Here is a 10744-nt window from a genome sequence, read left to right as displayed (position 1 = left end):
TGCTTTTATTTGTATTTACTTAGACTTTGTTAGCACCCAGTAATAAGCATTAATGATGTTTTCCCATAAAAATCACCATTTGGGGGGCAGCTAGGTGGCGCAGTGGTAGAGCACCAGCTCTGAAGTCAGGAAGATCTAAGTTCAAATATGACCTCAGACACTTAACATTTCTAGCTGTGTGACCCTGGGCAAGTCACTTAACCCCAATTGCCTCGGCCAAAAAAAGAAAAATGACCATTTTTCTAGGCTGAAGACTCCTTATACTCTCAACCGCCATATGCCAGCAGAGCCCAGTCTTGTCCTTATTTCCAGACCAGATTTGGCTCCTTACCTCTGCTCGACACGGCTAACGCTGCCTTTAAAGAACATGTTTCCCCCTATGGGCGAAACATCTTACCCAGATAAGTAAATATGAAATATAGGCAACCACAGCATGAGTTGAAGTGACCGCCTTTAAAGAGCATGTTTCCCCCATGGGAGAAACATCTTGCACAGATGTGAACTATATGTAACTGCAGCATGGGTTGAAGTGGAGAAGTTTACTCGGGGCTCCGCATGTACGGTCTCCTCTGGTAGGATGTGTGTTCGGATCCCATTCTGGCAGCCGCCCCCTTGGGCTGCCAACAAAAGGATGAGAGCAGAAGGTTATCTCTCTTCCCCCATCCTCAATGGCTACAGGTACAGAGCATCGGGCGCTGGAGACCACGAGTGTCTCACTGCCTCTTCTCTGTGTGTGTGTTAACCTATGGACATGTGACTGCACGGTGATCCCAAGAGAGGCCATTTCTAACTTTGATGCTATCTCTAGGTACCATGGTTGGTGCTGGAAGGAGCCCCACTGCTGGGGGAGAGGAAGACGATTGCCTCCAAGGATGCTTCCACTGAAAAGTCTGAGACAAGATGCAGAGGAAACATCCGATCAGCAGCCACAAAACTGTTCTGCTCTCCCAGCTGGGGGATAAGGTCTTTCTTTCTGTTTTAAATATCTATTAACACTTGCTTGACATTATATAATATGAAAAAAAAAAAAGCTCTCAATCACTATTGGTTAAAAAAATGCAAATGATCTGGAATTATGCCCAAAAAAATTATCAAATTGTGCATCCCCTTTGATCCAGCAGTGTTTCTATTGGGCTTATATCCCAAAGAAATACTAAAGAAGGGAAAGGGACCTGTATGTGCCAAAATGTTTGTAGCAGCCCTGTTTGTAGTGGCTAGAAGCTGGAAAATGAATGGATGCCCATCAATTGGAGAATGGTTGAGTAAATTGTGGTATATGAACGTTATGGAATATTACTGTTCTGTAAGAAATGACCAGCAGGATGAATACAGAGAGGACTGGCGAGACTTACATGAACTGATGCTGAGTGAAATGAGCAGAACCAGGAGATTATTATACACTTCGACAACGATATTGTATGAGGACATATTTTGATGGAAGTGGATTTCTTTGACAAAGAGACCTAACTGAGTTTCAATTGATAAATGACGGACAAAAGCAGCTACACCCAAAGAAAGAACACTGGGAAACGAATGTGAACTGTCTGCATTTTTGTTTTTCTTCCCGGGTTATTTATACCTTCTGAATCCAATTCTCCCTATGCAACAAGAGAACTGTTCGGTTCTGCAAACATATATTGTATCTAGGATATACTGCAACATATCCAATATATAAAGGACTGCTTGCCATCTAGGGGAGGGGGTGGAGGGAGGGAGGGGAAAAAAATTGGAACAGAAACGAGTGCAAAGGATAATGTTGTAAAAAAAAAAAAATTACCCTGGCATGGATTTTGTCAATATAAAGTAATTATTAAATAAAAATTAAAAAAAAAAGTTTTCCCGGAAAATAAAATAAAATAAAATAAAATAAAAAAATGCAAATGAAAACAACATTGCGGTATGGTGTCACACCTATCAGATTGGCTAATATGACAGAAAAGGGAAGTGCTCCATGTTGAAAAAAAAGTGGGAAAATTCAGATGCTAAAGCACTATTGGAGGGCAATTTGGAATTATGTCCAAAGGACAATCAAGACTGCATGTCCTTTGACCTAGCACCACTACTATTAGGTCAGTATACCAAAGAGATTTTTAAGAGGGAGGAGGAGGAGAAAGATCTGAGCTCATATTTGATCTGAGATCCTATTTGCACTCAGTTCCTCCTGACTTTAGGGCTGATGCTCTATCCACTGCGCCACCTGGCTGCCCCACTCCAATTGCTTTCAAAAAAATTGGGGGAGGAGGACTTAATTGTATATTTATAGCAGCTCTTTTTGTGGTGGAAAAGAGTTAGAAACCGAGGGGATGGCCATCGATTAGGAACTGGGTGGACAAGTTGAGTATATGCATGTAATGGAAGGTGGATTTCAGAAAAACCCCAAAAGACTCACATGTACTGAGGCATCATGAAGCACACGGAACCATATACCTTGTACACAGTCACAGCACCGACTGTAAAATACTTAGCTATTCCCAATCATACAATGATCCAAAACAATTCCAATGGATTCATGATGAAAACGACTATTCCCAGCCAGAGAAACTGATGGAATCTGACTGCAGAACAAAGCGTATTATTTTCATTTTCTTTATTTTTTTAAAAAAATTTCTTTGCTGTTTCTTCTTCACAATATGTCTAATATGGAAATGTTTTTACATGAGTGAACCTATATAACCTATATCAAATTGCTTACTCTCTTGGGGAAGAGGAAGATCAGAAAGGGAGGAAAAGAAGGAGAAAATTTGGAACTTCAAATTTTTAAATGAAGGCTAAAATTTGGTTTTACCTATAATTAGGAAAAAGTATTCTAGAAAAAAATTAGTTATTTGGAAATCCTTTGTATTTTATTTCTTTTATGGTGGAGAAAGCGGGTTATTCTATATTTGATGCACTGGTTAATGCTTGGGACACTGAGCAACATTTCTGGAAGGGATCCTCAGTCTCCAAGATAAGGTTTACCGAAACATGGGTGGGCAATATGACCAAACTCAGAGGAGAAAAGCCTGAATCGCCCTCTCCTTGAAGCGTCAGTCAGTCAATCAATTCAGACTGAGGAGTCTAGGATGACACTCAGGCTGCAGGAACCAGAAGAAAGTTTGGGAAGGGAGAGGTTGGGAAGGGAAAGATGAGTTTGGTTTGGGACGTTGAGCTTAATCCAGCTTGAGATGTCCAATAGGCAGCTGACGGTAAGAGGCTAGGAGAGGATTAAGGGCTAGAAAAGTAGATCTGAGGATCATGGGCAAAGAGAAGGTCATTGAATCCATGGGAGCCGATAAGATCATCGGCTAAAATAATATTGAGGGAACAGAAGAGGGCACCTTGGGGAATTTCCGTTATTATTAGGAAGGAAATCCTCGCAAAGGAGACTGAGAAGGACCAGGAGAAAGCAGTGGCACAAAAAGCTAAGGAGAAGGAGGATGGACAGTTGTCAGAGGCCGCAGAGAGGGCGAGAAGGATGAAAGTTAAGAGGCTGTTAGGGAGGAAGGGAACAAGCCTCTGTTAGGCACCTACTACTGAGTGCTGCGCGCTTCACAAACATTTGCTTGGGATAATTGGCGATTGATGGTTGCAATTAAAGATAGAAAATTAATGAAGGGCATTGGTAACTGGAGAGGGCGGTTGAATGGGGAGGATGGAAGCCACAGGGATAAGAGAGGGAAAGGGGAAAAAAGGAGGAGCAGACTTTCCAGGGATTCGCAGGCGGGTGCCCCGGGACTCTCAAGAAGGCAGGGGGGAAAAAAATAAATAAAATTTAAAAAATAATAAATTTTAAAAAAAACAAGAAAGAAAGAAAGCAGGGGGCGACTTGGGCCAGTGGAAGAAATGAACGGCGCCGACCCTTCTACTAATGGTTTTCTTTTCTTTTTCCTGAGACAACTGGGGTTAAGTGACTTGCCCAGGGTCACACAGCCAGAAGTGTTAAGTGTCTGAGACTAGATTTGCACTCAGATCCTCCTGACTTCCGAGCTGGTGCTCTCTGCACGCTCTACCTAACTGCCCCGGCTGTTTCCTTTTCTAAACCTATTTTCCCAGCTCTAAAATGGGCCCTTTGCATGCTGGAATCCGTGAGCTAGGGAACAGATGGATGGACAGAGGAAAGGGTTCCTCAAGCACAGGGCTGCGGTTACAAACCGGCTTTAGGGAGCCTGGGGGCGGAGCCTCCGCAGGGCGCCAGTCACGTGCCCCCAGCTCCCGACGTGCTCCGCCCAGCCCTCGAGCCATAGCCGCGACCAATCCCCGCCGGGAAGGGGAGGGGCCCCGGAACACGCGCCCTTAGGTTCCCCCAGCAATAGCGCTTGCGTCCCACGTCTTGCGCTTCCGGGTTCGCCGCACCGTTGCTAGGCGACCCTGGGTGTTCGTTCGAGGGTCAGCGTTGGGGTCCGGAAGCTTCTCGTGCCAGGTGCGGAGCTCGGGGTCTCCTGCACGAAGCCCTCGCAGAGCCTTGGCCGCCCAACAGTTAGGGCTGCAAGGGAGCTTAGAGAGCATCTTAGTCCGTCCTCCTTACCCCCATTTTACAGATGGGGAGATTGAGGCCCAGGGACTTGCCCGAGGTTACACAGGTAGTAAGTGGTGGCAGAGTCGGCATTCGAACCCAGGACCCAGGGTCCCAATTCCTGGCGTTGGGGGAGGTCGGAAGTCCCCCCCCCCCCCAGCTCCTTTGACAGCTCTCCGGGGTCTGTCCTGATCTCAGTTTCGATCTGACTCCCCGTCCCCTCCCCCCTCCTCGTTTCTACTGGCTGTGGGGGAGCTCTGGCGGTTTGTGAGGGGGAAGCTCTGGTGCCCCGCGCCCTCGCCTTGTGGGAGAGGGTGTAGGTGAGGCACCGGACGTGTTTCTAACCTCGGGGGGGGGGTCTGGAGTGGGGCGAGTGGAAGGGGAGGGGGCGCGGCAGGGGAGGGGGCGCGTCGTCACGTTGTGTCCTTGCAGCTTTTTCCAAAGCGAGTTGCTGCCTGGGCGAAGCTTGTCCTGTAAAGCGGGTCCCTTGGCAGGAGCAGTCGGGAGCTCCTGGCGCCAGAGTGCCATGCATCCAATGTTTGCCGCCGAGCTGAAGCAGGTGAGTGTGCCTGCCCCCGGGGGGAGGGGGCCGCCCTGTGCCGCCGGCTCTGTGGGGGCGGGGGCGGCAAAGGTAGCGGAGGCCTTTGCCCTCTCCTCAGAGGGATCGTCCCGGATCGGACAGCTAGGGAGTCTGGGGCTCCCTTTGAATGCACCGAGCTACCCGGTCGCCCCAAGTCCTTGCAGATGCTTTTTAATGCTCAGGCCCTGAGGGGAGCTAGGAACTATTGTAATTTTTACAGTTCTCGGCCCTTGATGTGAGGCCTATCGGGGACCTGCTGTGGTCCAGCCTCCCTGGCCCTCTGTGTTCCCGTCCCTCCTCAGCGGGCCCTCCCTGATCCCATGATCCTCTTCCAGAACAAATGACAACACCACAGTAATACACAAACGCTCTAAATACTTGCCTTCCCAAGGAGGAACTGCCTGACCCAGGCGTCCTCTCCTTTCCTAGAACTTCAAAGATCCCTACGATGCCTTTATGAAGCATCACCTTCAGTATTATGGATACTTCAAAGGTAAGAAAGAAAGTTGGCCAGGGATTATGGAGCAGAGCCCTCGGGCTCTTCCTTCTCCTTCCTTCATGATATGCCCAAGAGGTGGCAGTCCCACCCAGCACCTAGAGAAAAGAAAGCAAGAGCAAATAAGGTGGAAAAGTGGAGCCGGGCCTCCAGAGATTCCATTCACTTCAATTGAAGCATATATTGAATTGCCCAAAGCCTGCTGCTGTATACAGCAGGCTGTATGCCTGGGACAGTGCATCATTCTGTATTCAGAAAGAGATTCTCACAATTCTTCTTACATTTATTATGTACCTGGCTTGCGAACAACTTTTTAGAAAATAATCACCATTAAAGGTTTGATAAATTTGGGGCACAGCCTGTACCGAGCACCCATTTCTCGTGGATCTTGGATGAGAATGAATGAGCTAATCCTTTTCAGATATGTTCTAAAATAAACATCTCACCTCCTAGAGGAACATTAAAACTTCACCCTTTCACTGGCCAGAATTGGGTTTGTTTATTGGTTGATTCACAGAGTAAAGGGAAAAGCACAAGAAAATGAGGACCGAGTCCAAGATTTTCCATGAGTTCCTTGTGTCCCATGAATACTCTGAGTCTCAGTCTTTGTAAAATGGCAGGGATTGGACCAAATCATCAGGAATGTCTCCCAACTTCTCACTTGAAGTCCCATGTTCGAATGGGATGGGGAATTCCTTTGTGTTTTCTTTTTCTTAGAAGCATTTGTCCCGAGAAGTAGAGGCAGGGAAGATGGGGACAGATTTAGAACTGGAAAGGACTTTGGACGTCATTTGGTTTAGGATTTTGTGTTTGTCTTAGAGGCAATAGGGAGCAATTGGATTTTGAATGGAGAGACTCGGTCAGATCTGTGCTTCAGGAAACTCACTTTGGAGGCTGAAGGGATAGTGGTCTGGAGTGGGAGAGACTTGGGGCAGGCAGAGCTGCAGCCATCATGGCAGTCAGTAGTCCAGGCGTGGGGAGAGGGATAAGGGCCTGCCTCAGAGTCAGGACAGGCGAGGGAAGAGAAGGGAGTGCGCAAGACGGCCTTCACAGGTAAATCGGACAGGCTCAGACAACAGCTGGGTATGGGTCTGGAGGAGGGCAGAGGAAGCCAGGATGACACCCGATGTGAGCTTGAGGCCCTGGAGATGGCGCTGCCCTCAACACTGGGGAGGAAGTTTGAGGTGTAATAAAATTTCACTGATTTCAAATGTCTATTGGACATCGACTTTGATAGGCAGTTAGAAATGAGAGCTTGGAGGCCAGCAGAGAGATTGGAGGAAAAGATGGTCAGCGAAGAGATGGTAATTAAGTCCACAGGAGCCAATGAGCTCCCCCAATGAGTTGGCATAGAGGGAGCAGAGAAGAAGGTCCAGGACAGAGCCCTGTGAGATGACTTAGAGGAGGAGCCAGAGCAGGAGTCTCTAGTTCTGCTGTCTCATGTGGACTTAGAGGCCATCCAGTCCCTTGCAGCCGAGCTGCAGAGGGTTAACTGGAGGACCCAGAGTCACACAGCTAGTCGGTGTCTGAGGCACACCAAACCCAACCCCAGTGCCCTGCACCACCTTAACTAGCAAGGCAGCCCCTTTTCAGACCCAAAGGCCCCCTGCTGCCATAGTGAGATTTTGGAGAATGACTGGGCACACTGCACAGAGACTCGCACTCACGTGGATTTGTGAGTGCGGTGAATGGCTGTGCCCTCCGATGGTATAGGTCACCTCCCATCCATACCTGCGCAGCTAATGGAACTCTTGTTCATATTCTCCCATAAGTTTGTATCTGTTGGCCCACCCAACAAATCAGGCCTCCCTTGGTTTCTCTTTACACCAGGAAGATCTTGATGGAGTACGGTCTCTGCTTGTTTAGCCTTCACCCCAGTCATGTGACCTGGCAATTTCTTTTTTCACTCCTACTTTATCTGACAGCATACATTGCTCTTGCTCTCCCTAATTGTTGTTTTTATTTGGATTACCAAATGTGAACTATCCATGGCCATCTGGGTGATAGTTCTTTTCACTTTATTGGAAACTTTAATATTCTATGATTTAAAGATATATGATAATCATTGTTATCGTCATTATAATTATGATTATAATTGTAACTTTACATTGTACAATTGTAATAACATTGTTATTAAGACAATAGGCCTTTGTATCACAAAGAAATTTAAGGTCAATAAAAGAAGTTTGTAGTTTTTAGATGTCAGCCAGCCTGATCTCCTCCCTGTGTTCTGTTCTAGCTCCAAGTCATTCATTTGAAGTAGAAAACAAGTCAAAAATCCCTTTGATTATTTCCACTAAGAATTTTTTTTTTTAATTTTACCAAAGGTGAATTTAGGAGCTACTTCTATCCACTGAATTAATCAAGAACATAGTCATTCTCTTAGTATTTTAGACTCTGTTAGTAATTCTAAGTATTGATAAAATTTTCTGTGACTGAAGCACCTTCACCCTATTATTTTGTAATACGTAGTCTGAAGAGCGATGGGAGTCTGGACAATAGTCATTTTTGATTTTCCAGCATGAACAGCCAGGCCAGACTGTTCCGGTAGATGTGGATCTCATCCAGGGCAGCACGCTCTGTTTGGGGACTATATGAAATCACCCCAATGTCATCCGAAAACAGAGAGGGAATCCCTCCCAAAAGTTCATTCCAATGGCTCCTGCCAGTGTTGCTGGAACCCTACTTCACTTTCCCCCAATATCAAGAAGGTGCCAGGGGGTAGCATTCCAGCAAGTCATCATCACGTGACCAGCCTAGCTTCTCTTTCTGTCATATAATTCCTTCGTGGCGTCCATCCTGTTCTTGGAGCACTTAATTGGAGCTGCTTTTACCAACCATTGCCCTTTGGGTGACACTCTTACTGAGCAGTGGTGTTCCAGGTCCTAGTGCCTTACAGCAACAGCAGTAAAATGTTTGTATTGCAAAGATAGGTCTTGACTGTTAAGGGAGCTTGGAGTACCCAACTTCATAGTTGACCAGAAGCAATCCCATTTATTGCCTTCTCTGACTTTGGGCTCTGTATCATCTGTACCAAAAATACTCCTAACATACCCAATGGGGAAATTCAGAAGCTGGTAACTACAGGGTTTACTGATAAGATAATTCATCCATTTAACTCCATTGAAAGCAAAATGGAAGTGAAGCTTAGAGAGATGCAGGATTCTTGGCTTAGATGAAATTCATTTTTATTCTTATAGTAACAATCTAAGGTGCTTTTATGATGCCTGAAAGGCTATTTATGGGCCAAAGACTAATGGTGCATCTCTGCTACTCAGTAATAATGGAGCCACATTGATTAGTGAAAGTACAGAGTCCTGGAAAAGTAGGCTGAACACTTCCATAGCATTTTCAACAGATCTTCATTAGCCAGTATTGAAGCCACACTTGAAATTTTTTTGTTTCGTTTTGGTTTTTTTGCTGAGGCAATTAGGATTAAGTGACTTGCCCAGGGTCACACAGCTAGGAAATGTTAAGTGTCTGAGACCAGATTTGAACTCAAGTCCTGACTTTAGGGCTAATGCTCTGTCCACTGCGCCATCTGGCTGCTGAATTCCATCTGAATTCCCCCCGAATTTCCAACTGAAGAGATTTTAAGTGCCATTAGATTCTTCTTGTTGGCAAAGTGCCTGGTGTCAAATCTATTCCAGCTGAGATTTAAAGGCAGGGATCCACTGTACAAAAGCTGACTGAAATCTTCTAGGTTATATGACAAGAAGAAATTATCTCCCGGGAGTTCAAGGATGTGTCCCTTACCCATCTTCTTAAAAGAAAATAGGATTGTTGTTGTTGGAGGTTATCATGGGCTGGTAGAAGGTGGGGTCTCCCTCTCTCTCCCTCTCAGTCCTTGCTGGCCAGATTCTTTCCAGAGCCCTCCTGAATTAACTATCCTCCACCTGAAAGATAATTTCCTACTGGAGAGCCAGTGTGGCTTCAGAAGGGGCTGAGAAATGGTTGATAAGGGTCTTTGCTTCACAGGAAACTCCAGGAGCAGAGCAGAGCAGAGGCCTCTGCACATTTGTTGATCTGACTAAGGCCTTTCATACTGTCAATTGTGAGGGCTCATGGAAGATTATGGCAAAATTTGGTTGCCCAGAGAAGTTTATAAGTTTCCTGACAGCTTGCTTGTGTAGATTATAGATAATAGATGGTGCACTTACTCTTTCCCAGTCACCAGTGGAGTGAAGCAGGGCTGTGTGCTTGCTCCCAATTTTTTTAGTAGGTTGTTTTTCAGCAATATTGTCGGACGTCTTCATCAAGGTCAGCTGCTGCACTGATGGTGATGGTAAGTTGTTTAAGTTGAAAAGGCCAAGACTTAAGTGGAAGGAGAGTTGGTGCAAAAGGAAACCCCAGAGTTGTTCTGATTCGCATTCTTATTGGTGATTTAAAGCTTTCTTTTTATATGACTGTTAATACTTTGCATTTTTTCCTGAAAACTTTTAACCACTTTATTTATTGGAGAGTGGCTCTTAAATCTTGTGTATTTATGTCACTTCTCTGAAGATCTGGCATATCAGATTTTTATCACACACAGATGATTTGTGTACTCAGTCCAGCCTGGAGGCTAAGATGCAATAGGGTGTGATTTAACTCTCTGCTGGTTGTGCCTAACAAATAACAACAACAAAACAGTGGAACCATTGGTTACAAAAAATGGAGAAATTTTGCATGCTGTGGATGAGTTCACTGACCTTGGCAGTCTATTTTCCAGGGATATACATAAAGATGATAAGGTTGACACCTGTATTGCCAGAACTGGCTCAGGATTTGGGAGGTTCCAAAGGAAAGGGTGGAAAAGAAGACATGTTAGATTGCCTACCAAACTGAAGTTCTATAGAGCCTCATTGTTGTACGTCTGTGAAACCCGGAAGATCTACCAGCACCCTGCCAGGAAACTGAATCGCTTCCATTTGAATTGTCTTAGGAAGATTCCTATAAGATAAGGTACTGAATATTGAAGTCCTCCTTCAAACTGAACTACCAAGTATTCAGATTCTCGGAGAAAGCGCAGTTCTGATGGGCTGGTCACTTTTTGGTGGAATGCCAGATGTATGTTTGACAGAAAATTATGGAGAACTCACACTAAGGCAAGGGCTGGCACAGAGGTCAGAAGAAGCGATAGAAGACCATGTTCAACGTCTCTCCAGAGAACTGAAGACTCGATTGGCAGATATGG

General features: G+C 45.6%; 1 protein-coding gene across 8 annotated transcripts in view; it reads left to right on the top strand.

Moving 5' to 3' along the window:
* The first annotated feature begins 4338 nt into the window (after positions 1 to 4338).
* AGBL2 (AGBL carboxypeptidase 2) overlaps positions 4339 to 10744 on the top strand; it is a 60101-nt gene continuing 53695 nt past the window's right edge. For 3 of the 8 annotated variants that reach the window (XM_051963845.1, XM_051963844.1, XM_051963843.1), the window contains exons 1-3: positions 4342 to 4559; positions 4925 to 5051; positions 5502 to 5565. In XM_051963845.1, coding sequence (XP_051819805.1) covers positions 5019 to 5051; positions 5502 to 5565 — 97 coding nt within the window. In that variant the 5' untranslated portion in view covers positions 4342 to 4559; positions 4925 to 5018. Of the gene's footprint in view, positions 4560 to 4924; positions 5052 to 5501; positions 5566 to 10744 lie in introns of all 8 variants that reach the window. The other 5 variants (XM_051963848.1, XM_051963847.1, XM_051963842.1 and 2 more) reach the window with 3 other exon arrangements.

The sequence above is a fragment of the Antechinus flavipes genome, chromosome 6 (assembly GCF_016432865.1).
Source record: "Antechinus flavipes isolate AdamAnt ecotype Samford, QLD, Australia chromosome 6, AdamAnt_v2, whole genome shotgun sequence".
Classification (NCBI taxonomy): domain Eukaryota; kingdom Metazoa; phylum Chordata; class Mammalia; order Dasyuromorphia; family Dasyuridae; genus Antechinus; species Antechinus flavipes.
This window is presented reverse-complemented; position numbering and strand designations above follow the sequence as displayed.